General features: G+C 43.3%; 1 protein-coding gene across 12 annotated transcripts in view; it reads right to left on the bottom strand.

Annotated features, from left to right (window-relative positions):
• The window catches only part of DST (dystonin), a 497,316-nt gene that overhangs the window by 445,681 nt on the left and 30,205 nt on the right, over positions 1-21,430 (bottom strand). For all 12 annotated transcript variants that reach the window (XM_022581520.3, XM_022581525.3, XM_089918929.1 and 9 more), the window contains exon 3: positions 4,867-5,067. In XM_022581520.3, the coding sequence (XP_022437228.3) occupies positions 4,867-5,067 (201 nt within the window). The remainder of the gene's footprint in view (positions 1-4,866; positions 5,068-21,430) is intronic.

A 21,430-nucleotide genomic window follows, 5' to 3' on the forward strand; every position in this document is an offset into this window, starting at 1 on the left:
GGGGTTGAAATGTGCACAAAACTGGAATCAGTGAAATGTAACAGGGACAGAGTCAGGGTGCCTGGTTATTTTCAGGTGCTCTAAAGTTTTGACTTCCCCTTTTTGTTCTACATTAACAGGCTCAAGTGAGGGCACTAGGTAGAAAGACTCTTGCTGCCTCCCAGGTCCTCTGCCCCAGGAGGAGAGGCTGAACGAAAAGCATGGCAAGAGTGAGGTTTGGGGCTTATCTATGCTTTCTAGTACCATTTAAAAATAGGTTTCGATTGATGCAAAAGTTAAAAAACTTCTTTGCAGCTAGGAAACCTGAGACTCAAACTGATGAAAGTACTTTAGGAGGGTTCATTAGGATAAACCTCTAGGCCTAGAAACATGATCATTTGAATCTATTCCAAATGCTCCGGTTGGAACACTTGGGTTTATATCTTCGTTCCATCATCCACCAGCTGTGTGACCTTGACAGGTTTCCTCCTCCTCCAGAGAGTGAGCACCTGCCCCAGGGAACTGCTGGGAAGATGAAAGGGGAGAAAACAGGGAAGCACAGAGACACCTGCTGCCTGTGGGCTGCCGAGGTAGCGAGTGTGCAGTGATGTGAGCGCTCCGGTGATGGTGGTGATGATGGATGTTTCAAGCTCTAGGATTCAGACCCAACTGCAATGTCAAAATACTAAAGAACCAAGGGAAATGTGGATCTAATTATCTTTTCTGCTCCAAGGTGGTAAAAATTCCTAAATGTTCCAGTGACATGTCTCAATATATAGCATAAGTCCCAAGACCTAAAAGAGAAAATCAGGATAAATGTTTGGCTTACTCACTCTTAGAAACATCTCATTTTTCAAAAGGGGGGGAAAGAAAACACATATATTACTAATTATGTTTATATTAGTGATCTCCGTTACTAATTCTTATAGCCACTTTGGAGTATAAATGATGAATTCAGAAAAAGTAAATAGGTTGGAGCAGCCGGAGATGCTAAAGTATAATGCATTCCATGTGGCTCGGGGCCCGCTTCCTGGCTGAAAGTGCACTGTCACAGCTTCTGAGTCATCTCCTTCACTGCTACGTCCTGTGTCAGTCTTTTGACTCGTGGGCCTGTTTCTTACTCAGACTGCTGCTAGAAACGCCTGGAGTGCTTCACATAAAGTCATTCAAATAATCCTGAGTCACCACAGCTGATTTATTTTTATTTCATCTCCAGGCCACCATCAGAGTTGACACTGACTCGTCCCCCCTCTCCCTCCCACTGTGTAAGCCAGAAAAGGCACAGGCTCCGGGCTCATGTGTTGGCCCTACTGGCTGCACCTAACCAAACCCAGAAGAGGACCCAAGGCCGGCGCTCAAGTCCACCTACAGCATGAAAACAGGGAAATGTCAGCAGAGGCTAAGCGGGAATCACATGACATACGAAGGCAACAGCCTCCTGCTACCAACTCTGACGATTTCCAGTCTACAAAACAATGACCCTAGGAGAAGCACACAGACGGAGGAAGTGAGCTTTACCCACCCCAAAGAAGCTCCTGGAATGTTTTTATTGCCCCTAGCAACAAGGCAGCCTCCACTGCTATTTCCTGTCCTCTAACCCTGCTCCCTTCCAAATGATCCTTCCGAAGAGGAGAGGGCAGAGGCTTTCCTCAGGTTCCCTACCAGCAGAGACCACCCGATTCCGGCAGAGAGCTACAGGCAATGTCCAAGCTCAGGTCCTAATCACCGGACACCCAGACACTGACCCGGCCCTGTCCTGCTCCCCTCTGACCCAGCCTGCTCAGGTTTAATTCCTAAAATCCTGCTATGATGATGCTACTCATCTCTTCCAGGGTCTCCATGAAGCACAGAAAATGAAGTTTAAACACAGTGGTAGTCCGGCCCCATCTCTTTTTCCAGCTTTATCTTGTACATTTCTCATAATCCCCCACATCCAGCCAAACGGTTCTCAGCACTTCTGCTTACTCTATTTCCCAGAGCTGACGCCTGCTGGCTCTCCAAGTCCTACCCATAATTAAGCCCAACTCAATCCTGTCTCTTCCGTGAAGTAGTTACCCCCTAACCACCTTATTTCGGGGGTAAAAGAAAAAAACCTCTCCATTCTCTGAATTCCTATAGTGCCTAACCTACACGTCATGTATAAATATCATTCATTCATTTGTTCAATAAAATGCATCAGATGTCATATGCCAGGAAATATGCTAGGCCAGACGATATGGACCCCGAGGAAGTCAAGGTCTGGGGGGGAAGGAGAGGAAGGAATTATCATGTACTGAGTATTTATGCCAAGCAGGCCACCTAATTCCACACGTCAGTTCATCCTCACCCCTCAGTGAGGTCGCTGTTGTTATTATCACTTCACAGTAAGAAAGCTGAGTCTCGAGGAGTTGAACAGCGCGGCAAAGATGACCAGTATGTTTTTTACTTGCCAGGGTCCCTGTCTGTCCCCTCAGACTCTGCCCATCCTTGGTGACTCTGCCCTGCCCCCTTCCTGACTCACTGGGTTCTGGCCAGGCTGCACGCCTCAGCCACAGCTCCTGGGGAAGGCTGCTTCCTTGGTTCCAGCCCTCTGACCAGGACCCAGCAAGGCCCCTGCCATCTGCCACCCCTGCAGGCGAGGGGTGGAAGGTACGTAGGTAGGTAGGTAGGTTCCACCTGAAGGCTGCTGGAGCATCTCAGCCCTGCCCATGCTTCTGGAAACAGTCCTTCCATTAAACTCTTATGGTGCCAGCTGTTTTCCTGCCGGATACATAGAGCGGGAGTCGAACCCGTGTCCATCTCACTACTGTGCCTGCCTTTTTCACTTGAGTAACTGCGCTGCTGGAGATCTGTACAAAGGGCCGAGGACCAAAGCAGAACGCACCTCACTCTGATGGGAAGGATCAGAAAAGACTTTCCTGAACAAGCCGCCTGATCTCGAGTCAGTGTTCAGTGGTGAACTGGAATTCTCCAGGCAAACAGAGAGCAAGGAGAGGTGTTCCAGGGCAGAGTCACCAGGCATGGGAACTATGTCTTATTACCAAGGCAGTTAGGTACAGTGCTCAGGAGGGAATAAGAGGGGGTGGAGGGCTCCTAAACTCTGATGATGATCACGTACTTCTCCATCCACATGGGGAGATTAGAAGAAAGAATTAGCTAGATTCTGAGCAGGAGAAACAATGTGCCTATTCCCTACCTTCAACAGAGCCCTGTCACAGAAGATAAACCCAACGATTCAGCATAATGTATCCCTTAATGACCCTGGTCTCATCTACCAGCACCACCTCAAGCTGTCCCCCAGGCCTGCCACGCGGTCATGCCTCTGTGCTCTTGCACACGTTCTCCTCGTCAGAGACGCCTCCCTCCACTTCCCACCGGATCAACTCCTCCTCTTTCAGGACGCACCTCAGGCGTCTGCTTCTCTGCAAGTGTTTCTGGCCATGCGCCATGTTCCCTAATGCCGGGTGCACGGTCCACGGCAGCACTTCCCTAACACAGGCCTGCACTCCGTTTACTCGTGTGCGTGTCTGTCCATGGACTCAGCGGTGAGGTGCTGGGGCGCAGGAAGGCAGAAGGTTGCAGAGGAAGTGCTGGGGCCCTGGAGTCCACCGCCTAGACCCAAAGCCTAGACTCTACCCCCAAACAACTGGGTCAACTTAGGCAAGTTATTTACCTCTCTGGGCCTCAGTTTCATCATTCAGAAGGTGAATAATTCCAGTTATACAAGTAAGCCCTCAATAACCGTTAGTTATTAATACATACCTGTGCATCTCTTATTTCCTGTATAAAAAAGCTTACATTTGTTGAATGAATAAATTTTCCTACAATTTCCTGTTGCTCCACGTAGACACCAAATTCTACTTAGCCTTTGTTTTATTCAATCATGAAAGGAAGGCTCTCATCTCTAAGTATGTGCTTATTTTACCATTGGCTAAACAGGACCTTTTCTGTAAAGGAATTCAGTTTCTTCCCATTGTCGCTGGCCTGGCCACAAACTCCACATGCGTCTGCTACACAGTTACCCCACAGAAGGGCAGGTCTGTTTTAATAATGTACAGAGACATATTATCACGTCAAATCTTGCTGGCTCCCCTCAGCTGGCATGAGTCACGACAATCATGGGCTCTCCACAGCACAGGAAGGACTCATAGGGAAACTTTTTTTTAATGCTGAAGCAATGCAAGATTACTGCAGTCATGAAATACTCCTTGAAAGTTTTTTAAATGTCAGTGTCTAAGCCCCAAATCCTTAACTGTCACAGCCCCGGCAACAAGTCCCTGTGTAAGAGCCCCAACCAAGACAGAAGGTCAGAGCACATGGAACAGTGTGCTCAGGAGAGGAGAAGGGGTGAAGACCAGGTGGGCACCAAGCTTCCCAGGTAACTATTCAGGTAACTTCCCTGGTAACTGGTAAGGCAGCTCGGCTGACAGAGACCCAGGGCACTTGCTAGAAGAGGACAGCAGTGCTGCCTGGGAGCAACATAAAAGCCACCCGGAGGGGCCAGCTCCCTCAGCATCACCTGGAGGACAGCTGCAGATGAGGGGGTCGGCCCCTGCCTCCACACCTCACCATCCCGATGCTGCTTTGTTGTCACCCGCCTCCGCCAACTCAGCTCTCACCACTGCAGGCCTCAGCTGGGTTACTCCATGGCCCCATCCGGGCTCTAGACCCCACTCTCATGTAGTCAGGATTCACCAGCTTTCAATACCCCCGCCCACCGCTGACCAGCGCTTCCTGGGAAACCACATTCCTCGCTGGCACTCATGTGAGTTCCCGACTACTTGCTGGGACAATAAGAGAATAACCGAATTACTTAAAGTCAATCTGATCATTTTTGAAGACTAAGAGAAGGACCACCCCATGTGACAACGTATTTAATATTCTTTGAAAAGACAATTCCTTACTTACAGGTCTTCTGGTGGAAGCGCCTTGGACGGAGTGGTAGAATTCTGGCTGGACGCGGCTGCTTTTCTTGATTCTTCGTTTCCTCACTGAGATCTCCTGCTCGCTCTGGTGGTGAACCTCCACGGCAGGCTTGGCTTCTTCCAGCCGGGCAGCTGCAGCCGCTGCGGCCCGTCTCCTAAGGTGCCGAGGGCTGGCTCGGAATCCCTGGGGCAGGAAACACAAGCGAACAGATGCAGAGCGGTCCTGAGTCAGTTGGGCAGTTCTCTGGGGCCAGTTGTACAGAGACATCCAAAGACACCAGCTCTGTGAGCTCTCTGACCACCCAAAAAGTGAGCTCAAAGTGTAACAAGGTTTGTGTGTCCTGCAAAGCATCTCGTGTTCCGGGACCCAGAGTTATTCTACCTTAAGAGATGTTTTAATCCAGAAATGCTAGTTTAAAAAAAAAGTAGGCAGGCATACTGCTTTACTTATGTGGATATAAGTCAAACTAAGTGTGAAGAAGGGGGGCTCCAGGTGGGCGTCAGGATGGTACAGGGAAAGGACCCAGTATTACCCCAGGGAAAAGGATGCTCTGCTCCCCTGGAAGTGGACTGTGCAGGAAGGAAGTCAGGAATGCAAGGCATCATCATGAAACACCTTAAAGGGAGGGTCTAACACCAAATGGCGCAGGACACTGCAGCAAACGGTATGGGTTTGGGGGGTCAGATGGGCTTGGGTCTAAATGCTGACCTGTTCATTATAGCTACACGTTTATTAAACATTGATGATCTAATTTTTCCAGCCTAAGGAATGGATAACATTCTCCTCACAGGGTTTTTAGGTTTTAAATAACGTAACAGATGTAAAAGCAAACGTAAGCAGATTCTATGCTTAGACATAAAATTCTAAGAATAGTATCTGGCAGATACCAGGTGCTCAATGAAATGTTAACTTTCCTTCTTTTTTACAGTATGGTGAGTATAAGGATGACTCGCTGGGCAAGGAAACAAGTTCAGCTGTGCATCTGGGAACGTGCACATGGTTTTGGAAAATACCAAAGAATTACATAAAATAACCTCTGTCCTGGAGTAGCTGACAATTTGCTTCAGAGCAGAAGTCTGCTGCAGAGTATACGAGCAGACTGGGATGGGCGACGCCGGGTGAGGGGCAGTGGAGGGCGCGAGGTGCAGACAGACCCTACAGGAGGAATCAATCGATGAAGCTGAGCTCAGCGGACCAGTGGAATGTGGAGAAGGGATAGAATTTATGTTCCAGGCAAGGAAACAACGTAAGTCAAGAAAGAAGAAGTAAAGTGATGGATGGATGGATGGATGGATGGATGGAATGTTTACGTAGCAATAAGAAACATTGTTTGATGATGTGCACACCCACATGCAGGGGAGCGCACAAACGGACGAGGGGAGAATCTGCGGTGTGATGATGGGGCCCTAGACACCAGGCTGAGGATGAAGGAGAAAAAGACAGAAGTTCCAGGTGAGCCACAAAGTCAAAGGAGGGCGGAGGTCAACAGAAATCAACAAGGGAGGAAATGCAAATGGATTTGGCAAAACTGAGGTCACAGTTTGGGCACTTTCTTCTTACCCCAAACACATGAGCCTGTTTCCATGTCTCCTCTGTGTGCAGGCCTGGGGGGAAGGCGGTCCTCAACCCCAAACAGGCCCAGAACATGTCCAGACTCCCATGTAATCCCAGGGCTGTGCAGCAGGTGCCGTGAAAAGGATGGAGAAGGGGAAACTGGGCCAATGGCTAAGCCGGGCTGCTTTTTAAATATGCAGGTTCCTGGATGTCCTCCCCCTATGCCCTCCCTCCCCACACACACTCACGCACACATACACCACACTCTGATAGCTACTGAGGGGTTTAGTCACCACTAGGTGGCACTGATTTCCAGAAACATGTGCTCTGGTGGAATGAACTGAGTGTTCTGACGATACACTAGCTTCTGTCCCAGTGGGGTGAGCTAAGCATATTTCTTAGGTAAATATGCAGACTCTCCTTCTCTTATGCTCTCAGGAGTAACAAACAACAAAATTCTACTTAATTTCTATTATTACCAATAGTCCTCGAGGGCCTACAAATTCTAGAAACTCTTAGGAAAACTACATAAAACTCACTTATAGTGACCAAAAAAAAAAAAAAGTAAAACATGTTGGTACAGTCATTCTGGAGAACAATAACCCAGTAAATCCACGCCCCTGTATCTACTCTGGAGAAACTCTGGCAAGTAGGCCCAAGTAGATATTCAAGCATTGTTTACAATAAAAATTAGAAACTGTTTAAATCAGTCTTTCCTAAACTTCTGTCACTTTCACTCCACCTTCACATTTTTCTAAGATTTGAGCACCATCATACACACCTCTGTGATTTATCTTATATCCAAATACACATGGACTATTTTAAAATAACTTCTTACAAACACTACAGGGCAGTACACAGACAGCAAGCAGCCAGGCTATCTGGGTTGACACACAGCCTCTGTCACTTCCTAGTTGTGTGACCTTGAAGAGTTACTGAACCATATCCTCATCTGTAAAATGGAGATTCAAAACAGTACTTAATTCATAGGGATGTTGAGAAGCATAAATGAATTAATAAATGTAAAGTACTTAGAAAAGTGCCTGGCACACAGCAATATATAAGGGTTGGCTATGATTATTAGGTATATTGCTTGTGTGAATAAAAGATATTCTTAAAGACAAAAGTGTGTTATTAATCAGATGTAAACAGGAAAATGAATCACACTGCAGGTGTGCCCTGCTGATAGACACATGAGGTACCAACCACCCTGGTCATCAGGAGAGAGTTCCCTGCTCTAGAGAATCCCAGGCACTTCTTGTCCTGAGAGTCCAACTGTCTGGGCTAGAACCCCAGCTCTCCCACTTACTAGGTGTACGATCTTGGCCAAGTTACTTCTCTGAGCCTCAGATTCTTCCTCTGCCAAATGCATACAGTATTCCCCCTCTAGTAGAGTTACATGGTATTTAGATGAGATAGTCCACATCAGCCTCTTAGAACAGTACACAGATGACAGTAAGTAGTCAATGGACCCCCTTATTATTACGGTTTCACTTCCTGGATGCTACAGCAGCAACTCACCTGCCAGCAGTTCAGAGCTATGATCACAAAAACTGCAAACAGCACACAGTCATTGCTGAGCAGGCATTTTTTTAATCTCCCTAAACCACTGCAGAGAATTATTGGTTTGGGGTTTATTACACTTGCTTGTCCTAAATACTATAAAAAATAAGCCATGACTTTTAACAGAAGGAAATTTTCTTTTAAAACAGTAGGTGGTGCTATAAGCTCTCACAGGTGTTAACAGGATTTGATGGAGTCAGTATAAAGTCCATTTCTCCCTCTAGCCATTTGATCTTGCCCGGATGCCCTTCAACCAGTAGGTGATGGGAACTTGGCAGTCTCTTGGTAGTGGACTTCTGCCATTTTTAGGCCACCTGTTTTTAAATTTATTTATTTATTGATGTATAGTTGACTTACAATGTTGTGTTAATTTCTGGTATACAGCAAAGTGATTCAGATATATATACATAGATATAGATATAGACATAGATATAGATATTCTTTTCCAGATTCTTTTCCCATATAGGTTATTACAAAATATTGAGTATAGTTCCCTGTGCTATACTCGTATACTTGTCCTTATAGATGATCTATTTTATATATAGTAGTATGTTATCTGTTAATCCCAAACTCCTAATTTATCCCTCCCTCCCTTTTCCCTTTGGTAACCATAAGTTTATTTTCTATGTCTGTGAGTCCGTTTCTGTTTTGTAAATAAATTCATTTGTACCATCTTTTAGATTCCACAAATAAGTGATATCACATGATATTTGTCTTTCTCTTTTTGACTTACTTCACTTAGTATGATAATCTCTAGGTCCATCCATGTAGCTGCAGAGGGCATTATTTCATTCTTTTTTATGGCTGAGTAGTATTCCATTGTACATATTTACCACATCTTTATCCATTCATCTGTCAATGGACATAGGTTGCTTTCATGTCTTTAGGCCACCCTGTTTTATCAGCACCCTTTGGGCAGTAACTTCTCAGATGCACAGTCCTGATACACAGCTAAGTTCGGGTTCTCCACAGCCCACTCTACATCTTCCCTCTCAATAACCTGGTATAGTTCCCAGGGAGGCTCACGGTCAAGGATCAACCCATTGCAGTCTCTCTGCTTGGACACTGAATGTTAAGCAGAGGGATGTAGAGACTGAAAATAGCAGAAGGAATTCATCAGTCTAGTGGATGCACCAAAGACCTTTTGAAGCTGCCTATTTCTGTTATAACAATTCAGTTTTGGTTGTAAATTCTACCATACATTTGTAATAAATTCTCTTTTGGTTTAAGTCAGAGTCAAATTCCATTGCCTGCAAACAAAACCCCTGATGCATACTCTTTCTGTTAGGTTTCACGTGGCTAGCTATTTTCCTCACACATCAAATACTCAGACTTAACCAGGCTGTTTGTTTAGACTGTCAAAAAAGGGAGAAGATATTAATAGCAATAATTTACTAAGCACCATTTAGGTGCTAAGCCTATTATATCCACTTCATAGACAACCAAACTGAGGCTTACCAGGAGTAAGTAACCTACCTAAGGCCAAAACTCACAAATAGAAAAGCTCGTCTTTCTAACTCCAAACCCGTGCCCTCTCCACTTTGCTCTTAGGTAGGGAGGTTATAAGGCAGTAATGCATTCAGAGCTAATCTTCTACATATACTCAGAACATATGTTGACTGATTAAAACAAGAAATGTCTATAAACATTTTAGATAAGTCAGGCAGAAATTGAAAAAGTTAACATTTTCAAGTAAGAATTATTGTTATATAAGATCAAAGCACCATCCAGTTTACTGATGAAGCATCTGAACAAATGGAAACTTAATGCAATGAGTATTTTATATAGAATTGTTTTTGTGTTATTGGTGTACCTGAAAAGCTAAGGTTTATAGGTAAAGACATAGATTTACCATATTCAAATATTATGAAGCTCAATAAGCTGATGTTTATAAAGCATGTAATGTCCCATAAAAACCCTACAATTCTCCTCATCCAAGGCTAGAAATAAAGTACAGAGCAGAAGTTCTTGAATCCATGGATAAAATTCAAGGGAGATGGAGCAGGCAATCAATGAACTCGGATGGGGAAAAATATGTCTTTATTTTCACTAAACTCTAATTAAAACCTAGCATAGGGCTTCTCTAGTGGCTCAGTGGTTAAGAATCTGCCTGCCAATACAGGAGACATGGGTTCGAGCCCTGGTCCGGGAAGATCCCACATGCCGCGGAGCAACTAAACCCATGTGCCACAACTACTGAGCCTGTGCTCTAGAGCCCGTGAGCCACAACTACTGAGCCCACGTGCCACAACTAGTGAAGTCCACGTGCCTAGAGCCCATGCTACGCAACAGAGAAGCCACCTCAATGAGAAGCCCATGTACTGCAACAAAGAGTAGCCCCGGCTCACCACAACTAGAGAAAGCCTGCGCGCAGCAACGAAGACCCAATGCAGCCAAAAATAAATTAAATTAATTTCAAAAAACAAACAAACTTAGCATATCCCTCAATTATAAATGCAGGCCATAAACCTGGTATTATTAGCAATATCTGACTTTTGCCCCTAAAAGAAATCACAGATATTTAACTATTAAATTATAGTGGCTGAAGATATCTTGAAATACCATTTATATTCATTGTTACTTCAAAATCAAAATAGTTATTAAATCTGTCACTAGATCTTGTTATTTAATGCATTAATAAATACATATATTGCTCTGTTAAAAAACTTTAATTGTAATTTTAATCGAAGTAAGGTTGATTTACACTGTTGTGTTAGTTTCAGGTGTACAGCAAGGTGATTCAGTTATACATATATATATTCTTTTTCAGATTCTTTTCCATTATAGGTTATTATAAGATATTGAGTATAGTACCCTGTGGGGTACACTAGGTCCTTGTTGGTTATCTATTTTATACAGAGTAGTGTGTATCTGTTCATCCCATACTCCTAATTTATCCCTCCCTCCCTTCACCTTTGGAAACCATAAATTTGTTTTCTATGTCTGTGAGTCTGTTTCTATTTCATAAATAAGTTCATTTGTACTATTTTTTAGATTCCACAAACGAGTAATATCATATATTTGCCCTTCTCTGACTTACTTCACTTAGTTAAAGATAATCCCTAGATCCATCCATGTTGCTGCAAATGGCATTATTTCACTCTTTTTTACGGCTGAGTAATTTTCCGTTGTATATATATACCACATCTTCTTTATCCATTCATCTGTTAATGGACATTTAGACTGTTTCCATGTCTTGGCTACTGTAAATAGTGCTGCAATGAACGCTGGGTGCATGTATCTTTTCAAATTAGAGCTTTTGTCTTTTCCAGATACATGCCTAGGAGTGGGATTGCTGGATCACATGGTAACTCTATTTTTAGTTTTTTGAGGAACCTCCATACTGTTTTCCATAGTGGCTGCACCAATTTACTTTCCCAACAACAGTGTAGGAGGGTTCCCTTTCCTCCACACCTTCTCCAGCATTTTATCATTGGTAGACTTTTGGATGATGGCCGTTCTGAACAGTGCAAGGTGATACCTCATTATAGTTTTGATTTGCATTTCTCTAATAATTAGCGATGTTGAGCATCTTTTCATGTGCCTGTTGGCAATCTGTATGTTTTCTTTGGACTCTTCTACCCATATTTTGATTTTGTTGTTTGGTTTTTTGTTATTAAGTTGTATGAGCTGCTTGTATATTTTGGAAATTAAGCTCTTGTCAGTCAGTCGCATCATTTGCAAATATTTTCTCCCAGTCCATAGGTTGTCTTTTCATTTTGTTTATGGTTTCCTTTGCTGTGCAAAAGCTTATAAGTTTGATTAGGTCCCATTTGTTTATTTTTGCTTTTATTTCCAATGCTTTGGGAGACTGACCTAAAAAAACATTGGTACAATTTATGTCAGATAATGTTTAGCCTATGTTCTCTTCTAGGAGTTTTATGGTGCCATATCTTATGTTTATACCTTTAAGCCATTTTGAGCTTATTTTTGTGTATGGTGTGAGGGTGTGTTCTAACTTCATTGATTTACATGAGGCTGTACAGTTTTCCCAACACCACTTGCTGAAGAGACTGTCTTTTCTCCATTGTATATTCTTTCCTCCTTTGTCGAAGATTAATTGACAGTAGGTGTGTGGGTTTATTTCTGGGCTCTCTATTCTGTTCCATTGATCTATATGACTGTTTTTATAACAATAGCACACTGTTTTGATTACCGTAGCTTTGTAGTATTGTCTGAAGCCTAGACGGGTTACGCCTCCAGCTTTGTTCTTTTTCCTCAAGATTGATTTGGCAATTCTAGGTGAAAATTTTTTTTAACAATTTATAATTATATTTCAATTTAAATGGTTTCCTCTGTAATTCTGTTTATTATTTTATGCATTTAAAAACATTCTGAGAATGAGTCCATGAGCTCAACCTGACTGTCAAAGGGGTTTGTGACATAAAAGAGGTCCAGAATACAGAGAACCTCAGAAATGTCCATAAAGAGACTCCTAGCTGCTCACCAAAATCTGTGTTTGCCTCTTTTCCTTGGGCACAAGCTAGACTACATTTCCCAGCCTCCCTTGCAGGCAGGCAGGGCCATGTGACTGAGTTCTAGCCAATGGAATACGGACATGTATGCCACTTCTGGACCCAGCCCATAAACAAATCCTACAGCCATTTCTCCATGCTCTTCTCTTTGGGCTGGGATGACCTTCAGAGAAAGCTTGAAAGTCACGTATTAAAGATGGCAGTGACTTCATCACCCTGGGTCCCTGAATAACTGCCTGGAGGAAGCCACTCTGCCAACCTGTTCAACCACCTGCACCTCTAAATGAGCAACAAATATACATCTATTTTGTTCGAGCCACTGAACATTGTACATTGAAGTGTGCATCTGCCATAGGAATTTCCATGACCTAATCAGTGGTTCTCAAACTTTATCAAGTGTCAGATCCTCCAGGAAAGCTGATTAAAACACAGATTGCTGGGACTTCCCTGGTGGTCCAGTGGTAAAGTATCTGCCTTCCAATGCAGGGGACATGGGTTTGATTCCTGGTCAGGGAACTAGGATCCCACATGCCGTGGGGTGACTAAGCCTACGCACCACAACTACTGAGCTCATGCACCTCAACGAGAGAGCCCACGTGTCACAAACTACAGAGCTCATGCACCCTGGAGCCTGCGCACCACAACTAGAGAGAGAAAACCCACATGCCACAACTAGAGAGGAGCGGTGTGTCTCACCGTGAGGACAAGGACACTGGCAGCAGAAGTTCTGGGAAGTACTCCTTGGCGTGAGTCCTCCCGGAGTCCACCATTAGCCCCACCAAAGAGCCCAGGTAGGCTCCAGTGTTGGGTCGTCTCAGGCCAAACAGCCAACAGGGAGGGAACCCAGCCCCACCCATCAGCAGACAAGTGGATTAAAGTTTTACTGAGCTCTGCCCACCAGAGCAACAGCAAGCTCTACCCACCACCAGTCCCTCCCGTCAGGAAACTTGCTCAAGCCTCTTAGATAGCCTCATCCACCAGACAGCAGACAGCAGAAGCAAGGAAAACTACAATCCTGCAGCCTGTGGAACAAAAACCACATTCACAGAAAGATAGACAAGATGAAAAGACAGAAGGCTATGCACCAGATGAAGGAACAAGATAAAACCCCAGAAAAACAACTAAATGAAGTGGAGATAGGCAACCTTCCAGAAAAAGAATGGAGGCAAAGATCAAGAAGATGCAAGAAATGTTTAACAAAGACCTAGAAGAATTAAAGAACAAACAAGCAGAGATGAACAACACAATAACTGAAATGAAAAATACTCTAGAAGGAATCAATAGCAGAATAACTGAGGTAGAAGAATGGATAAGTGACCTGGAAGACAGAATGGTGGAATTCACTGCTGTGGAACAGAATAAAGAAAAAAGAATGAAAAGAAATGAAGACAGCCTAAGAGACCTCTAGGACAACATTAAACGTAACAACATTCGCATTACAGGGGTCCCAGAAGGAGAAGAGAGAGAGAAAGGACCTGAGAAAATATTTAAAGAGATTATAGTCGAAAACTTCCCTAACATAGGAAAGGAAATAGCCACCCAAGTCCAGGAAGTGCAGAGAGTCCCATACAGGATAAACCCAAGGAGAAAGATGCCAAGACACATAGTAATCAAACTGGCAAAAATTAAAGACAAAGAAAAATTATTGAAAGCAGCAAGGGAAAAGCGACAAATAACGTACAAGGGAACTCCCATAAGGTTAACAGCTGATTTGTCAACAGAAACTCTACAAGACAGAAGGGAGTGGCATGACATATTTAAAGTGATGAAAGGGAAGAACCTACAATCAAGATTACTCTACCTGGCAAGGATCTCATTCAGATTCGATGGAGAAATCAAAAGCTTTACAGACAAGCAAAAGCTAAGAGAATTCAGCACCACCAAACCAGCTCTACAACAAATGCTAAAGGAACTTCTCTAAGTGGGAAACACAAGAGAAGAAAAGGACCTACAAAAACAAACCCAAAACAATAAAGAAAATGGTCATAGGAACATACATATGGATAATTACCTTAAATGTAAATGGATTAAATTATCCAACCAAAAGACACAGGCTCGCTGAATGGATACAAAAACAAGACCCATATATATGCTGTCTACAAGAGGCCCACTTCAGACCTAGGGACACATACAGACTGAAGGTGAGGGGATGGCAAAAGATATTCCATGCAAATGGAAATCAAAAGAAAGCTGGAGTAGCAATACTCGTATACTTTTTAATTGAAGTATAGTTGATTTACAATGTTGTGTTAGTTTCAGGTGTACAGCAAAATGATTCAATTATACTTATACATACATTGGGTTGGCCAAAAATTTCGTTCAGGTTTTCCTTAACCATCTTACGTAAAAGCCTGAACAAACTTTTTGGCCAGTCCAATATATATTATTTTTCAGAAAAAAAAAGATACAGGGCACAGTCACACAGGATTAGCCAGTGGGACAGCCACTCTGCTTCACACAGTCATTCAGGGCACCAGGCACCTTCCACCTTGTGGCTCGTGAGGTGCCCAATGTCCTCTCCACATTGCCAGTTTATGGAGAAAAAGCCAGGATTGTGTGCAGATGGTGTCCATCGGCCAGGCCTGCAAACAGTAACCATGACTTCTCGCACTTCATTAACCAGAACCTATTTATGTGGGCAATCAATGAACTGCAAGGGAAGCTGAAAAACGTGGTTAGGCCACATGCCCAGAACAAAGAGAACACACTGGTGTCAGTGAGTGCAGCAGACTCTGCCATAGAGCTGGTCGCAAAACCAATTCCCCAGCTAGCCACCTCCTTTGTTAGTCCTCTTCTCTCTGGCAGTGTGAGCCTCACCAACTACAACTCCTGGGGCCTCAGACAAACTAAGACAAAAAGAGTTCCCTACACACGTCTTGTTACACAGCCAAACATAATTTGAGCCTCATTTATTGAACACTCTCCCAACACTGTTCAGCTGGTTAACTTCACCCAACTCTAACTCTTTAGAGTTGTGTAAATAATAATAGTTTCCAGTTATCAAGCATTTCCCATGTGCCAAACACCGAGCACGCATTATTTCATTATTTCTTGTAGTATTCTTAGGAGGTAAATATTTTAATGCCATTTTACAGATTAAAGAAAAATATACACTTAGAAGTTTGCCTAAGTCTTAGCAAGTATCTGCTCTATGACTGAGCCTTCAGGCAACCAGACCTGCCCTCGCCATAAGGGGTCAGCAAACTACAGCCCTCAGGCCAGGTCTGACCCACTATCTATTTTTGCAAAGTTATATTGGCATATAGCCATGCCCACTCCCATTTATTGCCCATGGCTACTTCTGCGCTAGAAAGGAGCACAGTTGAGTAGCTGCAATAGAGTTCACATGCCCTGCAAAGTCAAAAATCTCTAACAGGGGGTCCATTACAGAAAATCTTTGCCAGCCCCTGCTCTGCAGTATCCTGTAGGGCCTGGAGCACTCTGCCTCTTTCATAGACTGAGAAGTAACTCTGACTCGGCCATTTGGGTCAGCTAATCTGTGCTCTGCCCCAACAACCTGGTCTGTGAAATATACAGGTCAGTCTAATATCCCTCTGGCAGCCTGGTCTACTCCGTCTGTTTGTGGTTTCACAGGCAGATTTAACAACATCTGTTACACTGTTTCATCAAACACATAGATGATATTATCAAAGGATGCACCTGCATTATTTTCTTATAAGGATTATGCCTATTCCCCGACGATTTTTTTATATTTGGACTGTAACCACCAAGCCAAAGGTTTGCACAAATTTATCAACCCTACAGCTTTTGATACGACAGCTTTCACGCCTTCACCATTCCCACCTCCTGCTTTGGTTTTTCGAGATAAAGCCATCAGCACAGAGCGACAGTGAATTTTATGGGCAGTGGCTGTCCAGTAAGGCAAGGCTTATTCTGTTGAAACTGGCCTTGTTGATGGAATTCATCATCATTTTTTTTTTTTACCAAAATGAACCATAAAAAGAATATAAGTATGCTTGGCTTTTAAAGGACTCAGAATATGGAACCTACATTACGTTCACATTAAAATCAAGTTCAAAGTAGGGTAGAAATTGCATCTGCTTACTCAAAACTAGAAAAAGGGCATTTTAGTGGATGCTGTGGGGCACCACCCAAACTCCAGCTTCATGAGCCAGATGCTAAGACTGCTGGCAGCCCCTGGCTTTTAGCTGAACCCCTATGTGGGAATTACCCTCAGCCTGAGCGCTAGCTGCCTGGCCACCATCACCCCCTCTTCCAGGGCGAACGCTGGTCAGGGGAAATGGCGAGTCGTTGCCTCAGTTAGAAACAAGTCTGAAGGGCCCCTCAGCTCCAGAACACTCTGTGGGATCAGCTGAGGCCTCTGGTGCATATGCATCACAATTCAACTTCCTCCTCTGCCGGATCCTGCTTCCCTGTTCCCTTTAAGTGTTCTTCCTGAGGGCACCCTCCCCATAAGTGCACGTAATTTTCATCTCAAAGCCTATTTCCCTGGGAAACTGACCTGCAACAAACATGAAGTCCGATTTCCTAAGCAGTGCCATCAACAACTGATGCGCCATATTTAACATCCAATGACAGCAAAGAATCAACAGTAAAGAGATTCTGGGGACAGCAAATCCATCAGTACAAAAATGACAGCAACAGCAAAACATTGGGCAGTATGTACATCGAACCCAGGTAGCATCAGGATAGAGAAGGAGCAGGCATCTGGGAAGTGAGGTGGGGGGTAGATGGAGGTCTACAGCAAGGCTAAGGAGGGCAAAACAGGAGAGTCATTGCCATCTGCTCTCCTGCAGCCTGAGCTCCCGGGAGCAGACAGTCATGTGCAGTGGCAGTCTCTATAAATAGCAAAGCAACCAGCAAATCATAACCCAGCCTTTGTAATTACACACTGAGGGAGTCTCACAGATGATTCTTTAGATATGAGCACGGTCGGCTTGCAGGCAGCCTTTTCTGAGCTACCCACTCACAGACAGTAACCAGCCACTGTGTCTACTGAATAGTCAGTTTAAAATAGGAATATGCCAGAGACACCGTCCTTTTCAAGATAAAAAGCTAGATAATATAAAACAGGAAGCGTGTTTTGTGGAGTGTTTACAACTTGCCAGTTGCTAAGATGCCAAACAGCACCCAAACAGCGAGATGACGAAGTGGTGAACAGTCACACAAAGCAGAGGTCATAAACGTCAGTCCTAAGAAAGAAGGCAGCCCAGAGGCAGCCCAAAGGAACAACAAAAAGGGCACAGGGAGGAAAGGCAGAGGAGACGTGACGCCGTGTGCTCACTGAGTGTGCAGGAGAAAACAAAGATGTGAAAGGAAAGAAGGAAAATAGGAAAGGGAGGAAAAATCCAACTTGTGCTCATTTGCAACAAGTCACAGCAAAGTCCTAGCAAGTGGTCACTCAGTGCTTTCAAGGGCATCCGTAAGCATCTTCAATACCTGTTACAAAATCAGAGTCTTTAAGAGACTAAAGTCCATTTATCAGACAGTGCGGCAGAAACCACTCAAGACACAGGCGAGGGCAGCGGCCTACGTGTGACCAAGACAAAATAAAAGACCTAAATGTGTATGCAAATTGAATAACTAACACTCTACACAAAGAAAGAACGGTGGTTAAATTAACCTTACAAGTACAGTTATATCAACAGCGTCCCCAACAAGCTATTCTCAACTAACAGCTCAGTCTTAAGGTCCAACTTAATTCCAATATGATATTGTTTCGTGAGAAATTCCTAAATTGAGGCTGATATGACTCAGGACAACTCAGGCATGAGACAGATGGTGTAGCAACCAGGCCTGCCAAGGGTCACGAGTCTATACAGGCAAAGATCCTGTGGGTGGGCACAGCCGTGGGAGGCTCCAGTCGGGTGTGCAAGAGTATTAGGGCACCGGCTGATTAGCTCAGGCAGAGTGGGGCCTGGGTGGCCCTAAGGGGTAGAAGCCCCAAGACCCCTGGGTGTCCTCTCTGTTGCCCACCTCCTTCCCACTCTGAGCTCCCGAACTTCCCCCAGGGTCTAGCAACTAAAAGGCATCAGCCCTTCGGTCGGCACCTGTACTGATTGATCAGTGCCCACTGCTCAGGGCAGGATTTCAAGTCCCAAAGGTGAGCTACAGCACTAGCACAGGGAAGTGGAGGAGGCATTTACTGAGCCCTGGGCCAGGAGTAGGGGATGGATGCTTGCCAAGCTCAGCACCAAGCCCCAGGCACATGCTTGGGAAGCAAGCCAGAGACTCGAAGGGTACAAGCTCCCAGCACACAAGGCGACGATCAGAAATGTCTCCGAAGTATCACCAGTCCCCACTGGGGATGAGCAGGGCGCTCCCAATCACACTCTGAAGGTTGAACCTTTGCCCCCAAAGAAACTAACTGAATGTGTACTTGGTCTGTGTTCCAAGTCTTTAATGCTTTTCTGGCAGCACATTTACTCTCAAAGTCTGCTTACCCTGAACATCGACTCATCAGCAAGAAGAAAAAAATTGTTTTCACAACCTAATATCTTCTGATAACTGATACTAAGAGAGAGAGAGAAGGAGCAGAGAGCTAAAAGGACCAAGGGCCAAACAAAAACAGCTAATCAGACACTGAGAAACGTGAGCTAGTCCAGTCTGAGGGTAGCTGCGGCATCACTTACGGTGCTTCTGCTCTGTCTTTGACCTATATCACACGGACATCAGCAAAATCTCTGCATTAGAAGTCACCTTGTACTGACTGTTTTTCCTGAGATGATGTTATTGAATAGTAGCTAAAAGCTTTAAAGAGATTTGGTTACTCCCTCTTGCAGTTATTTGGGCAAAAGCTAGGAACTTTTTAACCTAGATCATATGATCCTGTTGACTTTCCCAGTAGACTGATTAAAGTGGTGTTTATTTCAATGTGGCTTTTTAAAAAAAAAAAAAAAAACCAGCATTTACCACAGTTTGACTCATTTAAAATGTATTTGTGGATATGAAGCCAGAAACAGGCTTCTTTTTCCTTTGTCCTTCATTGTTCCTACCTGTACATGGCACAAAGTCCATTCTCATTAAGTTTGGGGTTTGATTTTCTTTTTTAAAGATCTAGTTGTCTAAAAATTGCAGACAAGAACAAATTAGAAAGTTAAACCCTCCCAAACAAGTATACCTCACTCATTTCAAGGTATATAAATCAATGGATGTCCCTGTTTTGTACCTCGAAACACATCTCTCCAGAGTAATACCTGGGAAGTTAGTAAATAGCATCCTGATTTTTTTCCTATGCTTACACAGATATTTACAGACAAATAAACAATAACTTTTCACAAAAATAACATCTTGCTATACATATTGGGTTGCAGTTTGCTCTTTTTATCTAACAATGATAGAGATAGCATTTCAGATTTACATTATTTTTAACAGCTGAATAATTTTCCAGTATACTGGTATGCCATACTTTAGTTAGCTATACTCCTATTGTTTAAAATATGGGATATTTCAGCTTTTTTCTTTTATAAACAGTGCAATAAACAAGATGTATATATATATCTTTAACTAAATCTTTACTTTGAAATGGAATTACCAGGCCACAGAAAAATTACATTGTAAAGACACCACCAAATGTGTCTCTAAAAATGCTGAACCAACCACATTTCTAGCAATGCTCTGAAAGCCCTGTTTCCTCCTATCCCCATCAACACTGGAGAGTATCAATCGTTTTATTTCTTGCCAGTCTGATGGGTAAAAAACAAGTCTTAATTTATACTTTTTATTAGTAAAAAAATATGGAAATCTTTTCATATTTTTATAGCCTTTTTTCTGTTTTCTTCTTTGAATTGTCCATTCACATCCTTTACTCATTTTTCTACAAATTGTATGTACGTGCCATATTGCTTTTGTGGAAGCTTTTTTTTTTTTTTTTTTTGCCGTACGCGGGCCTCTCACTGTTGTGGCCTCTCCCGTTGTGGATCACAGGCTCCGGATGCGCAGGCTCAGCGGCCATGGCTCACGGGCCTAGCCGCTCCACAGCATGTGGGATCTTCCCGGACCAGGGCACGAACCCGTGTCCCCTGCATCGGCAGGCAGACTCCCAACCACAGCGCCGCCAGGGAAGCCCACTTTTTTTTTTTTTTTGTAGAAGCTTTTTATATAATACGAATACAATTATTTCCTATATATGCAGCAAGTATGTTTGCCTAGGTTACAACCTGCCTTTTAATCTTACAGTACATAAGTCTACAATTCTTTTACTCAAACCTGCCCATCTTTTCCTTTATGATTACTTTTTTTTTAATTTTTATTGAAATAATAAGTTGATCTACAATGTTGTGTTAGTTTCAGGAGCTAACAGCAAAGTGATTCAGTTATACATATACATATGAATATATATTCTTTTTTACATTCTCTTCCATTATAGGTCATTACAAGATATTGAGTATAGTTCCTTGAATAGAGTTCCCTGTGCTAGACAGTAGGTCCTTGTTGGTTATCTATTTTATATATAATAGTGTGTATATTTTAATCCCAAACTCCTAATTTAACCATCCCCCCCCTTTATGATTTGTAAATTTTGTTGTTTTCCTAGGAAGTTTCTCCCAGCTTGCAAGATTACAAAGTGTTCTCCTATATCTTCTTCGATTCCTTACCTCCTTTATGTGCACATTAATAATCCATCTGGAATTAATTACATGCATATTTTTAATCCATCTGAAATTAATTTTTGAGTATAGTGTGAAGTATAGACTAATTTTACTTCCAATGGGTAATATCACCCATTGAATTATCTATTCTTTCTCCAGAGTTTATTTTATTTTTAATTTTTTAAATGTTTATTTTTTATTATAGAAAATTTCAAAATATATAAAACAAAGTAGAAGTCAGGTAAGCTGGGACCTGGGGCCCTCTACCTGAACACTTGCACATGCACCTGGACAAACGTCTCCTCCTGCAACAGATACAAAGAAACTATAAGGGACTAAAAATAACTACACCCATGCCCAGTTGGGGCAAATTATGAACAG

The sequence above is a fragment of the Delphinapterus leucas genome, chromosome 10, assembly GCF_059928025.1.
Source record: "Delphinapterus leucas isolate spDelLeu-1000000601 "Yukka" chromosome 10, BTC_Dleu_Yukka2, whole genome shotgun sequence".
Classification (NCBI taxonomy): Eukaryota; Metazoa; Chordata; class Mammalia; order Artiodactyla; family Monodontidae; genus Delphinapterus; species Delphinapterus leucas.